This window comes from Mobula birostris, chromosome 4 (genome assembly GCF_030028105.1).
Source record: "Mobula birostris isolate sMobBir1 chromosome 4, sMobBir1.hap1, whole genome shotgun sequence".
In the NCBI taxonomy this organism is placed as follows: Eukaryota; Metazoa; Chordata; class Chondrichthyes; order Myliobatiformes; family Myliobatidae; genus Mobula; species Mobula birostris.
Window position 1 is genome coordinate 26,659,857 of NC_092373.1, and position 21,572 is coordinate 26,681,428.

The 21,572-nt window shown below is 39.7% G+C and overlaps 1 protein-coding gene across 2 annotated transcripts in view; it reads left to right on the plus strand.

Annotated features, from left to right (window-relative positions):
* The window catches only part of xrn1 (5'-3' exoribonuclease 1), a 111,260-nt gene that overhangs the window by 16,352 nt on the left and 73,336 nt on the right, over positions 1 to 21,572 (plus strand). For both annotated transcript variants that reach the window (XM_072255033.1, XM_072255034.1), the window contains exons 3-10: positions 822 to 919; positions 5,050 to 5,159; positions 11,580 to 11,690; positions 12,175 to 12,260; positions 12,636 to 12,723; positions 13,589 to 13,757; positions 13,855 to 13,922; positions 16,466 to 16,597. In XM_072255033.1, the coding sequence (XP_072111134.1) occupies positions 822 to 919; positions 5,050 to 5,159; positions 11,580 to 11,690; positions 12,175 to 12,260; positions 12,636 to 12,723; positions 13,589 to 13,757; positions 13,855 to 13,922; positions 16,466 to 16,597 (862 nt within the window). The remainder of the gene's footprint in view (positions 1 to 821; positions 920 to 5,049; positions 5,160 to 11,579; positions 11,691 to 12,174; positions 12,261 to 12,635; positions 12,724 to 13,588; positions 13,758 to 13,854; positions 13,923 to 16,465; positions 16,598 to 21,572) is intronic.

Here is a 21,572-nt window from a genome sequence, read left to right on the forward strand (position 1 = left end):
TGGGTTGGAGGAACAACACCTTGTATTTTGTCTGGGTAGACTCCAATCTGATGGCATGAACATCGAATTCTTGAATTTACAGCAATGTGTGCCCCCCCCCCCGTCACCATTCCCCATCCCCTTTTCCCTCTCTCACCCTCTCAGTTTATCTCCTTGCCCGCCCATCGCCGCCTCCTGCTGCTCCTCCCCCCTTTTCTTTCTTCCATGTCCTTACATCCTCTTCTATCAGACTCCCCCTTCTTCAGCCGTGTATCTCTTTCACCAATTAATTTCCCAGCTCTTTACTTCATCTCTTTCCCTCCAGGTTTCACCTATCACCTTGTGTTTCTCTCTCCCCTCCCCCGACCTTTTAAATCTACTCCTCAGCTTTTTTTCTCCAGTCCTGCTGAAGGGTCTCAGTCCAAAATATTGACTGTACTCTTTTCCACAGATGCCGCCTGGCTTGCTGAGTTCCTCCAGCATTTTGTGTGTGTTGCTTGGATTTCCAACATCGGCAGATTTTCTCCTGTTTGTAATGATGGAAACAAGCTCTTCTGCATGCACCAGTGAGCAAAAGAGATTTAATTTGGAAACTGGCTACTCAGAACAAAGTTAGAAGGTCCTAAGGGATGGAGATTAGGGATTATTTTTGATATATTTGAATATGATGGATGCATGCCAAACCCACTATCCTACTTTTTTGTCTCCTTTCCTGTTCTGCATTTTCTTTTGCACAGGGCAAAACTTGTCAGGTGTCCATATACACAGACACTTTCCCTCAGAAATTAGTGTATTTCCTGTTCATCTGTTTCAACATAATTCCACATCGTTTTTAATTGCAGATCAGCAAAGGAAGCAGAAGAAAAAATTAAAAAGGCCGTGGAAAAAGGAGAAAACCTTCCAACAGAAGCGAGATTTGACTCCAACTGCATCACTCCAGGTATCATGTTCAACAATAGCTGTATTTTCCTCAAACTAAATACAAATTATTTATTTATCTATCTATCTGTCCATCCATCCCTTTAGAAATACGACACAGTATCAGGCCCTTCCAGCCCAATGAGTCCCCATTGCCCAATTATACCCAAGTGACCAATTAACCTACTAACCCATATACCCTTGAAATGTGGGAGGAAACTGGAATATCCAGAGGAAACTCATGTGGCCAAAGTGAGAACATACTTAAATGCCATCATGACAGCAGTGGAAATGAACACGAATTTCTGGTGCTCTAATAGCGTTCTGCTAACCACTATGCGACCACGCCACCCTGATATAGAATTGAATAAAATAAGATGGTGCTATGATGGTGCTACTTAAATAAAGTTTTTGAAGTTGTGGTTCATTGTAGTTTGTTTCCAGAATCTCAGAAGGAAAAATATTCTTTGCTTTGAAAACCCATCATCAGCCTTCGTGAACATAATCCCATTTATCTTTTGTTATACCAACAATAACTTACTGTGTTCATTTCCTAAGCCACACCCATCTCATCTGAGGCTACTGACGTTTGTATTTTCCGGTGTTGTAAAATGGAGTAAATTTTTCTTGTCCTAATGCTAATCAGTGAGTTTTGAGTTTTTAATAGACTGAAGGCCATGGCTTATTTATAAATAGCATTATCAGAAAGACATCAATGGGCTGTGCATGCCCAAGAATCAACCTTCTTGAAATAGTAGAAATTTAAGTTCTTTATTTTTAAATGAGTATTATTCAATGTTGATTCTATGTTAAAACTTTTGCTGCATCCAATTGCCCTTTCGATGAGGAGAAAAATCGGGAAACTTTAAATTATAAGCTTCCAACTAATTTACATAATTGAAATCCTTTAATAAAGGCTAATGTTCCCAGAAGATTCATCAGTAAATCCTCTTTAAAAAAGCATAAATTTACAGGTTTTGAAAATAGAAAGCACATAAGTTCAAAAATTCTAAAGAATCTATATAAAGATAAACAGAGCAAAAAATGCTATATATGCTGGAAATCATAAATTAAGAACAAAATTCTGAAAACATTTAGTAGATCAAATACCATCCTTGGAGAAAGAAACAGAGTTGGTAATTTGGATCAAGAACTCATGATCAGAACTGTGTAAGTGAGACAATTATGGGAGATGTTTGGAGAACAGTGGGGATGCCTGTGGCAGAATAAAGCTCCCAAGGTAACAATGCAAAACAGGGCAGTTAAAGACGGAAAAATAATTGAAACAGAATTGTACAACCACATCTTTAAAGAACCACAATAAGTCTACAGTGGATGCAATCTCACTAGCTCTGTATTCTGCCTTTGATCACCTAGACAATAGTAATACTCACATCAAGCTCCTGTTTATTGATTGCTTCTCAGCATTCAACATAATTTTACCCTTAGTTCTAATTAACAATTTGTAAAACCTGGGCTCCTATACCTCCCTCTGAGCACATCTACACGGAGTGCTGTCACAGGAAAGCAGCAACAGGACCTCACATCTCCCAGGTAATATTCTCCTCTCACTGCTACCATCAGGAAGAACGTACATGGGTCTCTGGACCTATACCACCAGGTTCAGGATCAGTTATTACCCCTCAACCTTGACTTTCTTACTGGGAGACCACAGTTAGTATGCATCAGGAATAACATCTGCTTCTCATTGACAATCAACACTGGTGCACCTTAAGGTGCATGCTTAGCCCACTGCTCTACTTTCTCTGCACCCACAACTGTATGGCTTGGCACAGCTCAACCGCCATCTGTAAATTTGCCGATGACACAACTATAGTTGTCAGAGTTTCAAATGGTGATGAGGAAGTGTACAGGAGCAAGACAGATCAGCTGGTTGAGTGGTGTCAAAACAACAACCTTGTATTCAGCATCAGTAATACCAAGGAATAGATTGTGGACTTCAGGAAGGGGAAGTCAAGGGAACACACACCAGTCATCATTGAGGGGTGAGCAGTGTCAAGTCCCTGTGTGTCAACATCTCTGAAGATCTGTCCTGAGCCCAACATACTGATGCAATTACAAATTACATAGCAGCTATATTTAAATTTGAGGCAATTTGGTTTGTCACCAAAGACTCTCAAATTTCTGCAGAGGTACTATGGAGAGCATTCTCACTGTCTGGTATGGAGGGGCCTCTGCAGAGGATTGGAAAAAGCTACAGATAGTTGAAAATTAAGCCAGCTCTTTCAGCCTCCCAGCATCGAGGATACCTTGAAATAGTGATGTTGCTTTCTTGAGGACCTCTAATTCATCAATAAGAACTTCAATCATCCAGGACATGCCCTCTTTTCATTCTACCATCAAGGAGGTACAGGAGCTTGAAGACACACACTCATTATTTCAGGACCAGTTTATTCTCTCTGCCATCAGATTTCTAAATGGACACTGAACCCACAAACACTACCTCAAACTATTTTGTTTTGTTCTCTTTTTGTAATACTTGTATATAAATTTCTTATTGTAATTATTACGTATTGCAATATACTGCTGTTGCAAAGCAGCACATTTCACGACAAATGCTGGTAATATTAAATCTGATTCCGAAGAGAGAAATATGAGACCACCTGAAACTGCTAAATTCATTATTGAATCCCAAGCACAGAAAATGAGATATTGTTCCTTGAGCTTAAATTCAGCATTATTTCAGCAGTTGTAAGAGTCCTTTGACAGTGAAACGTTAGCATGGGAATGAGAAGAAGTGAACTAAAGATGCCTGGAAGCTCAGGATTGCTGTAGAGAATTGAATGGAAGTGTTCTGCAAAGTGGTAAACCAAAATGCATTTTACTTCTCTGAATGAAATGCAGTAAAATAAAAAGAATTGAAAGTAATTTGGTTCAAGGATATGGGAAGGGAATAAACATTCCCTTGGTTCTCTGCACCCTTCTCCTCCTTGCAATTTAAATGATGCAGCTTTTTCACCAACTTCTGATTTCTTGTAAATACTATTGATGTTTCTAGTATGCTGTTGATGTAGGTTTTTCATTGCACCTGTGGATTTGTGTATAAGAGAATACACTCAACTTTGACTTGTTCATTTGATGATTCTGTTACCTCAATCATTAACTGTTACTCTCCCCACAAATGCTGCTTGATCTGCTAAACACCTACATTTACTATTTCTGTTACATAAAATGCTTCTTTGTGAAAGAAATCTTCCATTCACTTTTTAAGAACACAGAAGTAATCATAGCAATTCATTTTCGGTGATGACACTAATTGCTCACAAGTTTGAAGGAGGCAGATTTGTTGCTGTTACAGCACCTCAAGTATCCTCATCCTTGTGATAAAATTTGTTCTAAAATCTTTGCAGTCTTTTCCAAAAATGATTCACAGAAACACAGAATAAATAGTTTTAAGTCTTCACTGAACCCAATCACATAGCTGTGTAATATTGTGGGGTTCCAACTTTCAAATCCCTTACTCACTTTTCCTTCCGTTAGTCCTGACGAAGGGTCTCGGCCTGAAACGTCGACTGCACCTTTTCCTGGAGATGCTGCCTGGCCCGCTGCGTTCACCAGCAACTTTGATGTCTGTTGCTTGAATTTCCGGCATCTGCAGAATTCCTGTTGTTTGCATTATATTAAATTCCATTCTTTGCAATAAATCAAAGAATTTAAGCTAAGTTCTCTGTTAGGTATTATAAATGTCAAGTTGGGTATTTTTAATCTACAGTTCACATCTCAATGATTCTTGATTGCCAGCTTTCAACTGAATTTTGTGTACTGTATATTTCACATATAATGAGCTACTCCACCAAATTGTGTTTAAGATCATATATAGGTGGATGTGCAGAAAAGATTCTGGATTTTTTCATTCTGGATTCCCACCAGTCACAATTTTATTCTATAATACCAGTAAATCTGTGAATATGTTACCTTCTTAAAGATACCAAGCCAGTTAATTACTATAGAAAAAGGGAAGAAATAGCTCTATGTAGGTTGTTTGAATGATCGTCCTTGGACTTTGTCTGAAATGATGCCTGAAGCTCCATTCTTGTTACACAACAACAGCAGTTTAAGTATTTCTGTTTCTGTACCATTTTGGGACGGACAAAATAAGTTTTTCACTTGTCTGTTTTTGTTTTGTTTCAGGCACTGCTTTTATGGCCAGGTTACATGAGCAGCTAAAGTATTTTGTTAACATGAAGATTTCAAGTGACAAATCTTGGCAAGAAGTGATTGTATATCTGTCAGGTCATGAGGTAATTAAACAATAGGTAGTCCAAACTTGTTTTATTCCTTAACTTGAAAGTCCAAATGGAAGAGAGAGGAATTGTTTTGAAATTTCAGAAGGTTAGTTGATATTATTGAAAATATGAAGGGTAAATTGGGTTTAGAGTGTATCAAAGTAAATATGAGAAATGTAGTTAATAAGCATGATGGGCTAGAGAACTAATAGCTATGAGGGAATGTAATTGAAACCCCCGGTTTCCTTGGCTGCGTAAGTCTAAGGGAAACACTTTCCAGTCCCGCCAAACTCGTGAGATTCAGATGGCTCTCCCGCCCCAGACCTCAGACCCCGGTTTGTGTGGACGCTGTGTAATTTGCTACTCTGTTACAAATTAGTGCCATGAAATAACAGACAGTGCACTGTATGCGATTAAAGGAATTATATTTATGAATCTTAATCAAAGGGTTAGTAAAGAAAAACAAAAAGAAAAGGGCCTATTTTAATTAAACAGTCAAATGTGCTCAAGTTGGAGGTCACCTGGAAATTTTCTGTCACTCATGCACTGGACCCTTGGTCAGCGTGAAAGCACGCCAATCTGAACGTCACTCGCAATCCATCTCAAACAAACGGGTCTCCCACTAGGTTGAATGCTACGACTGGTTCTGCCCAGCATCTTCTCTCTTTATATCCCGCCGAACCAAAACAAACCCCAAGACCAACCTTAGTATCCCTCACCAAGAAAACCTCCTCCAAATTCTACCATCCTAATTGGATGGCGTGCATTCCTCATCATCCCTGATCTTCAACAATAACCCACCCAGACTGACAGCAGACCAGACTGCTCTGACAGAACTGCTAAATGAAATACATACAGCATAACAGTAAAAATATGAACGAGGGCATTACATAATCTAAGAGCAAGCTCAAAAAGAGAGTTTTGAATACATGATGCAAGTATTCAGGAAAAGCAGGGATAAGAAAAAATTCCATTATTTAGAAAAATATATGAGAACGTTTGGAGGAGCCATGTATCTATTTTCTGTCCGTTGAAACCCTGTATCTATTTTCTGTCATATGGGTTGGAATGTGGTCGAAGCAAATAGTTGAGAGAGGTAAGCCATGGGGTGATACCTTTTTGTTGGCCGCTAATTTAGTGCAACTACTTAACTACATTAATTTAGTTTGACTGCTTATTTACACTAATTAACTTCGCTAATTGGGATTGCTAATTAGAATGCTTACTTACACTGATTTGAATGCTAAGATCACTATGTTTAGTTTTGTTAGTTTTTTATTGCTATAAGGTCATTTGTCTTTACTGGTTTCGTAATAAAGGATCAAAAGTCTCTGGCTTAGTCTCTCAGTGGTTTTGGTTTGTTTTAAAGTAACTGCTATAATGATATTAAGGGGTGCAGTTGTTGGATGGGCATTCCAGCAAAGGCAGGTGGTCAAAAATTGTGTTGAGTTCTGAAAAATCAGAAAGAAGTTATAAAGTTGTATGCTGTGCTTTACTAGTCACCAAATAGTAGGAATTAGCTAGAAGAACAGATTTGATAATGAGAATAATTATTTATGCCATTTTGCATGGTGCAGTGGGTTATTTAACAAACAACTTCTATGTGAGAACATTTTCAGTTCATTTCCAGTTTAGGTAAGGATTTTCAGTTCCTTTCCATTCTAGTTAGTCACACTTTTTCTCTGATGTAATCACGCAATCAACAACCTGTGCTTCCCTTTTGGAGTTGAGCTGTTGAACCACCTGCTTGACCTGGCGTTTTTGCAGTGTGAACGGAAGTCCTAAAGATGCAGGACAGTTGTGGTGTGGTGTGTACAGGCCGAACACCTCCCTCTGCAACTCCGGGGTCTCATCATCGGGGTCTCTCTTCCCGCCATTACAGACGTTTACACCACACGCTGCATCTGTAAAGCAAACAGCATTATGAGGGGCCCCATGCACCCCTCATACAAACTCTTCTCCCTCCTGCCATCTGGCAAAGTATTTGGGGTCTATCGACCAGACTATGTAACAGTTCTCTCCCCCAAGCCATCAGCCTCCTCAATACCCGGAGCCTGGACTGACACCAACCTACTGCCCTCTACTGTGCATATTGTCTTGTCTATGTCTGCACTGTTTATGTACTTTATGCAGTCCTGGGTAGGTCTGTAATCTAGTGTAGATTTGTGTTGTTTTATGTAGTTCAGTGTAGTTTTTGTATTGTTTCATGGAGCACCGTGGTCCTGAAAAACGTCTTGATTTTACTGTGTACTGTACCAGCAGTTATGGTGGAAATGATAATAAAAAGTGACGACCTGAATCAAGGTGGCTTGGCCTGGGCACGAGAGTGGGGAATGTGCCAATGTTGGGCCATTGCTGGAGTGGACATGGAGGCAATTTGATGCAGCAGAATAGAAGCATGGCAATGGGGCCTTGGCTCAGGCTTGAGCTGGAGAGTGAGGAAAGACCCGAGGTTTGATCAGTTTAAGCGCCGGACTGAATTGGAAAGGTTGGGTAAGGGTGGAATTGGGCAATCGAGAACATACCGAAGCAGCAAGGCCCAGTTTTGAGAATGAAAACCAACTCGAGGTTTGGATGGTTTAAGTGCAGGACTAGATTCAAAAGGTCAGGGTGAGAGATGGACAATTTCAGCTAGCTGCTCCGTGAGGTTTACTCGTCTCTGCGCTGAACTGAGGCTGTGGCTTGCAATTAATGGGCTGCTGAATCAGCTGCAGTGATGACTGGCTTTGTGGCTCTGGATTCACTTTTGTGAACTTCAGTTCTGAATGTTATTTGCTTACATTTTATTGTTGGCACGATTTCTTTTCCTGCACGTGAGGTGTTTGACAGTCTTTTTTTTAATAGGTTCTAATGGGTTTCTTTGTTTTGTGGCTGCCTGTAAGGAGACAGATCTCAAGATTGTATACAGTATGCATACTTTGATAATTAATGTACCTTGAACTTTGGAGGAGGTTTTGTTCCATCTAGTCCTGAAGAATGAAATGGGGAATTGATAAATGTTATAACTTCAAAAACTTGGACTAAATAAGGAGGACAAGAAAAAATTTAGCCAGCAAAAGATGAAGGAAGAATAATTTCAGCTAGCTGAAAAGTGCATTTATGTCACAGGTTTGATATACAGAAGTGTGACAGCTAATACATATTCTCACAAATGGTAACAAAGTCGCAGAGTGAAGCAAAAAGGAGGCATATGACATCTTTAATCACAGAAAATACAGAAGCAAGAGAAGCAGGTAGAGAAATATATTAGTGATCTCATGAAAGTGAACTCATAGATCTTCTTCAGGATTATTAACAGTTAAAGGATTGTTAGAGGAACAGGAGAGCAAATGAGAAACCAAAATGGAGATATGTTATAGAAAACATGTTTGTGATTCTAAATGAATGCTTTGCATTATGCATGTCAAGTAAGAATTTTGCTAGCACTACTAACTGAAGTTGTTGCCAGTACATGGGAAAAATACTGTTAAAGAAGTCCTGCAAACACAAGAAGTCAAGAAGAACAACCTACCAACCGTGCTTGCTTACATCGATTTTCGCAAAGCCTTTGACTCCGTTCACCGAGGTAAACTGTTGAAGATCCTGAAAGCTTATGGAGTGCCAGACCATCTACTGAGAGCAATAGAGTCCAGCTATACCAAAACCATGCCGAAAGTTGTATCACCAGATATAGTAGTAGTGCAAACACAGCTGTTGGAGAAGTTACTGTTTTCTGGAAAAGATGCATCACTAGTTGCTCAAATAGAGATGGAATGACACTATAGTTCTTATGAGATGCGCAATTTTAAAGGATACAAGAGACAACAAAACATTCATATTCAGATCTTTAAAGATTATTAACAAGCCACATGATCAACTGTATAATTCTGTTTTTTTTCCTGAGAACGTGAAGGATAAGTCACACAAATATAATCGTGTCAATATGCCATAAGTGATGAGGAAGCTTTTAAAAACTACCAATGATTTGCAAAAGAAACATTGACTTACTAAGTTTTGTTAGTTCAGGGCAAATTGCACTTGACTAGCCAGTTTGATTTTTTTTTGATAAAGTAGCAGTGTGTATGGATGTTAATATAAGAAGGGGGCATGAGAAGGCCTTGGTGAGTAGGGTAAAGGAAAACCCCAAGGCATTCTTTAATTATGTGAAGAACAAAAGGATGACAGGAGTGAAGATAGGACCGATTAGAGATAAAGGTGGGAAGATGTGCCTGGAGGCTGTGGAAGTGAGCGAGGTCCTCAATAAATACTTCTCTTCGGTATTCACCAATGAGAGGGAACTTGATGACTGTGAGGAGAATATGAGTGAGGTTGATGTTCTGGAGCATGTTGATATTAAGGGAGAGGAGGTGTTGGAGTTGTTAAAATACATTAAGACGGATAAGTGCCTGGGGCCTGACAGAATATTCCCCAGGCTGCTCCACGAGGCAAGGGAAGAGGTTGCTGAGCCTCTGGCTAGGATCTTTATATCCTCGTTGTCCACGGGAATGGTACCGGAGGATTGGAGGGAGGCGAATGTTGTCCCCTTGTTCAAAAAAGGTAGTAGGGATAGTCCGGGTAATTATAAACCAGTCTGTGGTGGGAAAGCTGTTTGAAAATATTCTTAGAAATAGGATCTGTGGGCATGTAGAGAATCATGGTCTGATCAGGGACAGTCAGCATGGCTTTCTGAAGGGTAGATCGTGTCTAACAAGCCTGATAGAGTTCGTTGAGGAGGTGATCAGGCATATAGATGAGGGGAGTGCAGTGGATGTGATCTACATGGATCTTAGTAAGGCATTTGACAAGGTTCCACACGGTAGGCTTATTCAGAAAGTCAGAAGGCATGGGATCCAGGGAAGTTTGGCCAGGTGGATTCAGAATTGGCTTGCCTGTAAGAAGCAGAGGGTTGTAGTGGAGGGAGTACATTCAGATTGGAGGATTGTGACTAGTGGTGTCCCACAAGGATCGGTTCTGGGACCTCTACTTTTCGTGATTTTTATTAATGACCTAGATGAGGTGATAGAAGGGTGGGTTGGCAAGTTTGCAGACGACACAAAGGTTGGTGGTGTTGTAGATAGTGTAGAGGATTGTCAAAGATTGCAGAGGGACATTGATAGGATGCAGGAGTGGGCTGAGAAGTGGCAGATGGAGTTCAACCCAGAGAAGTGTGAGGTGGTACACTTTGGAAGGACAAGCTCCAAGGCAGAGTACAAAGTAAATGGCAGGATACTTGGTAGTGTGGAGGAGCAGAGGGATCTGGGGGTACATGTCCACAGATCCCTGAAAGATGCCTTACAGGTAGATAGGGTAGTTAAGAAAGCTTATGGGGTGTTAGCTTTCATAAGTCAAGGAACAGAGTTTAAGAGTTGCGGGGTAATGATGCAGCTCTATAAAACTCTGGTTGGGCCACACTTGGAGTACTGTGTTCAGTTCTGGTCGCCTCACTATAGGAAGGATGTGGAAGCATTGGAAAGGGTACAGAGGAGATTTACCAGGATGCTGCCTGGTTTAGAGAGTATGCATTATGATCAGAGATTAAGGGAGCTAGGGCTTTACTCTCTGGAGAGGAGGAGGATGAGAGGGAACATGATAGAGGAATACAAGATTTTAAGAGGAATAGATAGAGTGGACAGCCAGTGCCTCTTTCCCAGGGCACCACTGCTCAATACAAGAGGACAATGGCTTTAAGGTAAGGGGTGGGAAGTTCAAGGGGGATATTAGAGGAAGGTTTTTTTACTCAGAGAGTAGTTGGTGTGTGGAATGCACTGCCTGGGTCACTGGGGGAGGCAGATACACTAGTGAAATTTAAGAGACTACTAGACAGGTATATGGAGGAATTTAAGGTGGGGAGGGGTTATATGGGAGGCAGGGTTTAAGGGTCGACACAACATTGTGGGTCGAAGGGCCTGTACTGTGCTGTACTGTTCTATGTTCTATTTTCAAAAAGGCATATGTTAAAATACTAAAATAGGTAGAGGATTAATTTCTAAATTTATAAATGAACTTGATCAGTCTGTCCAAGGGGACTAGGACAGACTGATCAAGTGGACTAGATGCACAGTAAATGAAATCAAATCAGGAAAGTGTGAAATGATATGTTTTGATAAGAATGATGAGAATGGTTGACACTTGTTAAATGCAACATATGTGAGACTGTAATCATTGGCTGTGAGATTATTTAGCTTTGTCCATAGTCTGCTGCTGTTTTGCATGTACAGTGTTGCTACACGGTATTGGCAAATCATTGCTTGATAATGGCTAGTTATTTAGAGTGGGTGTCCTCGCAAGATGATAATGGTAGAGTGAGGGATTGCTGAGTCGTGGGTTTACAGCTTATTATGGAATAAAATTCTCCAGCACATTTTTGAATTTTGATTAGATGACGTGAGCTGCAAATAATATTATCAAATGTTACTGCTTAAGTACCAAATTTTAAATTATGATATCTTGTTTTAGACCCCTGGGGAAGGAGAACACAAAATCATGGAATTTATTAGAGCTGAGAAAAGAAAACCGGATCATGATCCCAATACACGACATTGTCTATATGGACTAGATGCTGATTTAGTAAGTATTAAATAATGCTTTTGTGCAAAACACATTCAAATTCAACAATTTTGCTTTCATTTCTCCCACCTGGCCCTTCATCTCTCGTCTGTCTCCTACCTACACACCCTCTTTCCCTCATGTTCCCTTGACTAGTGGCTAGACAGAGTAAATTTGATGCCCTACTGTCACTTCATGTCAGATTACTAATTAATAAAGTGCTATTAGTTGTAGATTTATGTAGTATTGACAGTTTTATGCTACAAAAACATTTAGAGTTTATTTTAACGTAAGTTGATGCTGTTCTGTGTTGGTCAGCACAACATGATGGACTAAAGGGCTCACCTGTGCTGTTTTATGTTCTACTTCAAAAAACTTTATATATTTGTGCTTTTGCACAATTTTTATTATAGTCAAGGTAAATACGTTCATTCATCTCCCAAGATTGCTTTTTAAATAATTTGCTCTATAATGGGTAATTTACAGACATTTCTATTTTATGCAGATTATGCTTGGATTAACAAGCCATGAACCAAATTTTTCCCTTTTGAGGGAAGAAGTTCGATTTGGTGGCAGAAAATCTCAAAAAAGGTACGGTCTTAGTACTTTTCAACAGATTTCTTCTAGTTTTAAATTAAAATTTAGAAATGGAAAGCTCATGTTGATTTTTGATTTTTTTTTTCCCCTGCATTTGTAAATTAACTGCTGGAAATGTTAAAGAAATAAAGAGGTGTGCAATGGTTTTTCTGAGAACAATGCATCTTTTCTTCCTGAGAAGTAAATCTTCAGAGTTTACTTCATGATATCCCCAAGTTGCAGCGATAAAATAACACGAGGAAATACAAGGAATGAAATAATATTATTTTCACTATCCTTTAGGTTCTTGATAATTCAGTTGCTGGATTATTCTTTATAATGCTGATTTTGTCCACAAGCATCTTTTACTGACAGTTTTCTTCATTGCAGGATTACTGCAGTTGAAGAAACAACATTTCATTTGTTGCATCTGTCCCTAATGAGAGAGTACATTGACTATGAATTTTCATCAACACGAGTGAGTATTTGGATCAGATTTAATTTCTGATGATGATGATCATGATGTTTGAATTGATTGCTCTTGTGTTCTTCAGTTCATTGGTCCAGGATTTGGACCAAAGCTTTGACGGACTCTGCAAAGTACAAAACTGGTGGAAATTTTATTGACAAATAAGTGTGCTTGATAGAATAACATACAATATTTTACTTACTTCATATGAGTATGAATAATTGAAGACAGCTGTTCGTTGTTGGACTTCGTGTATTTTGTTGATTTGTATCAAAAGTATCAGACTGCATGATCTCAGGACAGAGAGGGAAAATGGATCTGCCATGGTGAAATGGTGGAGCAGACTCGATGGGCCAAATGGCCTAATTCTGCTCCTGTATCTTAAGGTCTTACGTATCTTATATTTATCACTTCTCTCTGAGAGCAAAGCCTGTTTCCATGCACTGTTCTGTTGGAGAGAAAACTTATTTCAGCTCACCTTGGGCAGAACGATGGAGCAAAGTGATTGGAAATTTGAGACTGCTCTAGAGCTAGCTCCCAGCAAAATGACTTCACAACTATCACAGATCAAACATATGGCTTCCATTAATGCTTTGTTCCTTTAGCTGTCTTGTTGGTTGTGCCACCAGTGTTGGTATTTGGAGACTAAACTATCTGAATAGTGCTTTTAACATGAAAAAGGCAAACAATCTGAATTCTTTGTCAAATGTTTTTTATCCACCGAGCAATAAATACATTGTTAAATTGAATTTGCTGACTTGAGACCTTGTACATTAGCAACTGTCTAATTTACCATAACAATCTACTAGGTTGAAACTTACATGTATCATTTTGGAACTTTGATTTTGATTAACTTGTTGTTCTCAATCAACAGGGAAAGATTTCTTTTGAGTATGATCTTGAACAGATAATTGACGACTGGATATTGATGGGGTTTCTTGTTGGTAACGATTTTATTCCTCACCTACCTCATTTACATATCAATCATGATGCACTACCTTTGCTATACAAGACATATATTGAGGTCCTGCCAACTCTTGGAGGTAAGTACTTGAAACAACATATTCTAGCTTGTTGTCAAATATTATTTCATAGATGTGGAAATAATTATTAGTTAAATTTTAACTTTATTTTGATCAGGCTATATCAATGAAGGTGGAACATTAAATTTGGAACGCTTTGAGAAGTATCTTATAAAACTGTCGGAGGTAAGTTGAGGTTACTTCTATAATTTGAATGCTTTATTTGATTTGCTTCTGAATCATAATTTAAATTGATGTTTTTAGATTGGTCTGGTTGAGGGAAAAGCTCAGTTTACGTCAGTGGAAGTGGTACCTGTGGGTTCGATTACAACATTTTTAAGAGCAGTTTGGATGTGTACATGAATGGGAGGGGTATGGGGTCCAAGTGCAGGTCAATGTGAATAGGCGGAATAACAGTGGAGCACAGAGTAGATGGGCCAAAGGGCTGTATGACTCTGACCATTTTGATCCTAAGATTTCAATAATATGCAGTGACTGTTGTGCACATTTTGCAGAATAATCCATTTTGTTCAACATTTGGCATTTAAAAAAAACCTTATTGCCCTCCATTTCACGCACTCAGACGCATCTCCCCCATTTCACGCACATCTCTCACCCCATCCTCCTGCCACCCCACTAGGAATAGGGTTCCCCTTGTCCTCACCTACCACCCCACCTGCCTCCGGGTCCAACATATAATTCTCCATAAGTTCCGCCACCTCCAACGGGATCCCACCACTAAGGACATCTTCCCCCCCCCCCGCTTTCCGCAGGGATTGCTCCCTATGCGACTCCCTTGTCCATTCGTACCCCCATCCCTCCCCACCGATCTCCCTCCTGGCACTTATCCCTGTAAGCGGAACAAGTGCTACACATACCCTTACACTTCCTCCCTCACTACCATTCAGGGCCCCAGACAGTCCTTCCAGGTGAGGCGACACTTCACCTGTGAGTCGGCTGGGGTGATATACTGTGTCCGGTGCTCCCGATGCGGCCTTCTATATATTGGTGAGACCCAACGCAGACTGGGAGATCATTTCGCTGAACATCTACGCTCTGTCCGCCAGAGAAAGCAGGATCTCCCAGTGACCACACATTTTAATTCCACGTCCCATTCCCATTCTGATATGTCTATCCACAGCCTCCTCTACTGTAAAGATGAAGCCACACTCAGGTTGGAGGAACAACACCTTATATCCTATCTGGGTAGCCTCCAACCTGATGGCATGAACATTGACTTCTCAAACTTCCACTTATGCCCCACCTCCCCCTCGTACCCCATCTGTTATGTATTTATTTATTTATATACACACATTCTTTTTCTCTCTCTCCTTTTTCTCCCTCTGGCCCTCTCACTATACCCCTTGCCCATCCTCTGGGCACTTCTCCTCCCCTTTTTCTTTCTCCCTAGGCCTCCTGTCCCATGATCCTCACATATCCTTTTTGCCAATCAACTGTCTAGCTCTTGGCTCCATCCCTCCTCCTCCTGTCTTCTCCTATCATTTCGGATCTCCCTCCTCCCCCTCCCACTTCCAAATCTCTTACTAGCTCTTCTTTCAGTCAGTCCTGACGAAGGGTCTCGGCCCTAAACATTGACTGTACCTCTTCCTATAGATGCTGCCTGGCCTGCTGCATTCACCAGCAACTTTTATGTGTGTTGCTTGAAATTCCAGCATCTGCACATTTCCTCGTGTTTACCTTATTGTCCTTTTGTTCTTTACAGCTACAGCATCTCTAAACATAGTTTACCTGAAGGTATTTACAGGTGACACAGTGGCTAATAAATTGGACAGATTGAAGAAATTGGAGTTTTTACTATTTTTTGTTACTTTGTCTTCCTTTTTCTTTGTATAGCCAATGTCAATTTTGAAGCATAATTTTATGTCTCACTTTCCATTCAAAGAGCTGGAGTTAGAGCTGAGCTCCACATCTCTTTGCCAACTTTTCAATATACAGGAAGTGTATCAGAATTCATGTGATCTGTCTTCCCATTTTACACCTCCATTGATTCCAGCTTGATTGTTTCTTTTGTTCTCCTGACTTGAGAAATTTCATTTGGACTTTGGTCAACTTGAATCTTGAACTTTTTGCTCCATTTATTTTTTAGTTGGAACACACATTCTAGATGAATAGTGATCCATATATAAGTTAACTCTCTTGTTTAGGTGCTCAAATTGTGAACCTCAACAAATAAACCATTGGACTGATTCTTCAGGATAGTTTAAATTGGAAGTTTTCAAGTAGGATATATTTTTGTTTTTAAAGCAACATTCTGAAATAGTAGATGTTGTTCAGTGCAGATGTGTTTGATAAATGTACTTATTGTCTGTTTAATGACACTTTTTTTGAGGCATTTTACCAATGGCAGGGTATGATCCTTAAGGTTTTAATTCTTACTTATCAATGATTTAATGGTAAGCGTGAAATCTGTAACGCACAGCTTTTCACTTAACTAAAAGATTCAAATGTAATAGAGGCAGTTGCAAACTGAAGTTTCTGACATTAAATTAAAATTATTACTCTGTTTCATGGTATTTTGAGAAAACTTGCCTGGGCCTTTCTGGCTTTATAGAATACAGCAAGGTTTTTAAAGAAATGTCTGCTAATTTATAGTGTAGCATGAACTAAATTTCTTTTGTATTTGATAATTGATGCGATTTATTATCAATTCAGTCATATTTGAGTGTATATTGTTTGTGATTAATCGTAACCTAATTATTTGATTACAGTTTGATCGTGAACATTTCAGAGAAGTTTTTGTTGACCTGAAGTGGTTTGAAAGCAAAGTGGGTAAAAAATACCTAAATGAGGCAGCAGGCATGGCAGCGGAAGAAGCAAAACAGCGTAAGAAGGAAAATAAAGTGAGTATTCATCTTATTTAAGTCTTCTCTCTCTGCGCTGAGGTGCGCTAAATTTAAAAAGCAAGCCTGTCAGGAATTTCTGCAGAGCGTGAGATCATTTAAGTTATTGGGCAATTGGCAAGGGTAAATAAAAAGAAGTTAGGTTTAAGAGGAGTGGCCATTGTTTGAATGGACAGAGTTAAAGTGGGTAACTGAGTCTTTTGTTCAGGGGCTTCATGAGGAGAGGCCGAGACAAGGTAGAGGTCGCTATTAAGTTTCTGTTTCTTTCTCTATTAGTGCTTAGCTAGAGCAGTGAGAATGGTTCCCAAGTCAGTGGTACGCTGCTCTTGCAAGATGTGGGAGATTTGAGGAGTTCCAGTTTCCCTGATTGCTACATCTCCAAAAAGTGCATATGGTTGTAGATCATGGTAGGGAGCTGGATGGCCTTTGATCATGTGGCAGGATGAAGAGGTGATAGATAGGAGCTACAGAGAGGCAGTCACACCTAATTTGCAGGAGGTAGGTAAGGTGACCATCAGGAGAGGGAAAGGAGAAAGGCAAATGTTGTGAAGTATCCCTATGACCATTTTCCTTGGTAATAGGTATCTTGTTGGAGGAGATGATGTACTAGGGGGAATCTGCAGCAACCAGGTCACTGAGCACCGAGTCTGACTCTGGCTCAGAAAAGCAGGGTGCAGAATAGGAGAGCAGTGGTGATAGGGGATTCAATAGTTAGACGGGAGATTCTGTGCATGTGAAAGAGATTCCTGGATTTAACCAATTTCCCCCTGGGATCAATAAAGTATGACTATGAATATGACTATGGATGGTATGTTGCCTCCCTGCTGTAGGGTAAGGGATGCCTAAGGTCAGGTGCACGGCATTCTTGGGAGGGGTTGGTGGTGGAAAAGCAGCCTGAAGTTTTATAATTTGGTAACAATAACAGATAGGAAAAGGGATGAAGTCTTAAAGTGTGAATGTCGTAAGCTAGGAAGGAAGTCTAAAAGCAGGACTTCAAGGACAGTAATCCCTGGATTGCTGCCTGTGCCATGTGCCAGTGAGGGTAAGAATGGGGTGATAGGGCAGATGAATGTGTGGCTGAAGAATTGGTGCATGAGGTAGGGTTTCAGGATCGTTGGGATCTCTTCTGGGGAAGGTATGACCTGTAGTAAAAGACAGGTTACATCTGAACTTGAGCGGGTCCAGTGTATTTGTGAACTTCCTGGAAGCTATCGGGGAGGGTTTAAATTAGGTTGACAGGGGGCTGGGAACCAGAGTGATAGGTCAGAGTTGGTATAAAGATAGGTGCAATGTATAGACAGACTGAATGTGTGCACTGGATGGGGCATAACTGCAGTCCGTTGGACGGATTGAAATATGTCTATTTTAAGGTAGGGAGCATCAGAAAGAAAGGTGATAAACAGAACATGAGTCAGTACATAGAACTACGACATTGCGCTCATGGAACAAGGACAGGAATGGCTGCTTGATGTTCTGGGGTTTTGATGTTTCGAAAGATATAGGGAGGGAGGAACAAGACAATGACTGAAGAGAGGGTATCTCTGATCAGGCATTTTAAAAAAAAGAAACGTGCCTTGAGTTGGAGGAGGTAGGGGTGTGCATAATAAATACTTTGCTTCAGTATTTGCCAATGAGAGGGAGTGTATGAGGATGACAATGGGCTGATATGCTAGAATATGTTGATGTTAAGAAATTGGATGGGGTGGAAATTATGAAAGACATTACAATAAATAAGGCCCTGGGCCAGACCGGATATGCACTAGGTTACTAGGGAAAGTGAGATAAGAGATTGCAGCTCCTTTAGTGATGATTTTGGGTCCTCACTGGCCATAGTAGTAGTTCCAGATGTTTGAAGGGTGGCAAATGTTATTCCTTTGTTCATGAAAGATAATAGGGATAACCCTGTAAATTATTGACCAGTGAGTCTCACATCGGAACTGGAAAAACTATTGGACTCTATTCTTAGAGACAGGATTTATGAATATTTGGAGAAGCACAGGCTAATTAGGAACAGTCAGCATGGCTTTGTGAAGGGCAAGTTATGCCTCATGAGTCTGATTGAATTCAAGGAAGTGACAAAATATATTGATGAAGGTAGTGGATGTGAGGTGTATATGGATTTTGGTAAGGCATTTGACAACGTTTCACATGAGCAGCTCATTATGAAGGTCAGGTGATATGGCATCCATGAAAACTTGGCTGCGTGGATTGAGACTTGGCTTTCCCGCAGAAGGAAAAGGGTGTTAGTAGCTGAAACATCTTCTGTCTGGAGGTCAGTAACCAATGGTGTTTCGTGGCAGTTTGTTCTGGGACACCTGTTCTTTGCGTTTTTTGTAATTGACTTGGGTGAGGGAGTGGATGGGTACATGAGTAAGTTTGCGGACAGCATTTAGTTTGATGGTGGTGTTGATAATGTTTTGATTGTCGTCGGTTCCAGTGCAACATTGATTGAATGCAGAGCTGGGTTGTGAATTGGTAGATGGAGTTCAACCCTGAAAAGTGTGAAGTGATACCCTTTCGAAGGTTCTTCTTAAAGGGAGTGTATAGGGTTAATGGCAGGATTCTTTGCAGTTTGGAGGAACAGAGGGATCTTGGGATTCACGTCCATTGATGCCTGAAAGTTACTGTGAAAGTTGATAGGGTGGTTAAGGACACATGTAATATGTTGAGTTCGAGAACCATGAGGTAATGTTGGTATGAAATTGGTTAAACTGTACTTGACTCTGTTGGTAAAGAAGGCATGCAGTATTTTTTCTTCATCGGGAGAGGTGCTGAGTATAAGTTAGGAAGTCATGTTGCAGCTGTATAATATTTTGGTTAGGCTATGTTTGGAGCATTGTGCTTATTTGTGGTCATCGCACTACAGAAAGGACGTTCAGGCTTTGGAGATGGTAAAGTTTTTCTGCACCAAGATCAAAGTTCAAAGTAAATTTATTACCAAAGTACATATATGTCACCATGTACAGTACTGTGCTAAAGTCTTAGGCACATATACATAGCTAGGGTGCCTCAGACTTTTGCACAGTACTGTACTATCCTGAGGATCATTTTCTTGTAGGCATTCACAATAAATACAAAGAAACAATTGAATCAATGAAAGACGGTACACGACAAGACAGACAAACAACAAATGTGCAAAAGACAACAAAAGGTGTGGGAGAAAACCCAACTGAATAACAAACGAACAAACAAGTAAATAAGCAGTATATATTGAGAACATGAGAGGGGGAAGAGTCCTTGAAAGTGAGTTCATAGTTTTTTGAAGTTCACTGTTTAAGTGAAGTTATTCCCCTGTGGTTCAAGAGCTTCATGATTGAGGGATAATAACTGTATCTGAACCTGGTAGTGTGAGTCCTGAGTTTCCTGTACCTCTTTCCTGATGGCAGCAGCGAAAAGAGAGCATGGCCTGGATGATTGGGGTCCTTGATGATGTATGTTGCTTTCCTGCAACAGCGCTCAATGGTGGGGAGGACTTTACCTGTGATGGACTGGGCTATATCCATTATTTTTTGTAGACTTTTCTGTTAAATGGCATTGGTGTTTCTATACCAGGCCGTGATGCAACCGGTCAGTATACTCTGCACCACACAGCTGTAGAGATATGTCAAAATTTTAGATGACGTGCCAAATCTTTGCAAACTTCTAAAAAAAGAAGAGGCACTGTCGTGCCTTCTTTGTAATGGGACTTACATGCTAGACCCAGGACGGGTCCTCTGAAACGATAATGTCAAGGAATTTAAAGTTGATGGACCTCCAGTTTCCTCCTGCTGTAGTCAATAATCAGCTCTTTTGTTTGATTGTTGTGTATATTGAAGTGTATTAACTCTAAAGACAATTGGACAAACTTGGATTGTTTGTCATCTGTGGGGGCAAGTTGATAGAGATATATAATATGAGAGATATGAATAGAGTAGATAGTCAGTGCCTTAGTTTCAAGGGTGCAATGTCAAATACATAGTTTTACACTGAGAGGGGAAAGATTTAAAGGAGATTTGTGAGGCATTTTTTTCACAAAGTGTTCAATAAGGGGTCAAAGCAGATATGACAATGTCTGAGACATTTAGACAAACATAAACTAGAAGAGACTTGTGTGATTAGATTGGTGTCATGGTTGATGCAGATGTGTTGGGTCAAAGGACCTGTCACCGTGTAGTTCTTTTTCTGTTGTTGTTCTTAAACTATTCTTTACTGCTGAATAATAAATGAAATGAAATAATGTAAATCAATAACACACCATGTCAATAAATTTCTCAAATAATTCATTTTAACATAAGGAATTAGGAGTGTTCAAATCAAACTTGCTTCTTCCACAGACTGAATTTGCCTTTCAGATCTATTTCATTTACTTTAGGAAAATTCAGCAGAAATATTTCCTCAGGTAACCATCATCAGCTCTAATATATTTTATCTTTTGACATTAATTAAGTTTGCCTGATATATTCTCTAATGAATTCTAATTGTGTTCAGACTTAAAGCATGGGAATGTTTGGTCCACCAATTGTTTAGTGCAAATGGAAGGGGGTTGCTTGATGATAAATATTGAAAAACCTGATTATAAATACAAGGGCAACATACACCTGAAACTTTTGGTAATTAGGCAATAAAAGAACATTCCACTTCCCTATGAACTATATTTTTTCACTCCTTTCTAGGTCATTATTCCGCCCATGTACAATGACTGTATTTTAAACGATTAGGAGAAAGCCTACATTTGCCTAATCTGAATTTACTTTCAAAAATTTGCTTCATATTGTTATTGCTATTTGAGAATTAACAGATTGAAGTTTTGACTTATCCAACTCAAATACTTAACAAAACGTTTATTGACTGTTTCCTTATTTATTCAAGAAGCCTTGATTTCTCTGTAAAAGCAAATCGAATATATTGTTAGCTATGTCTTATCTGCAATGTTATGTGATGCCTTATGATTTAGAAATTAATCTTGAGACTTTGAAAGTGTAATTATTGAATCAGT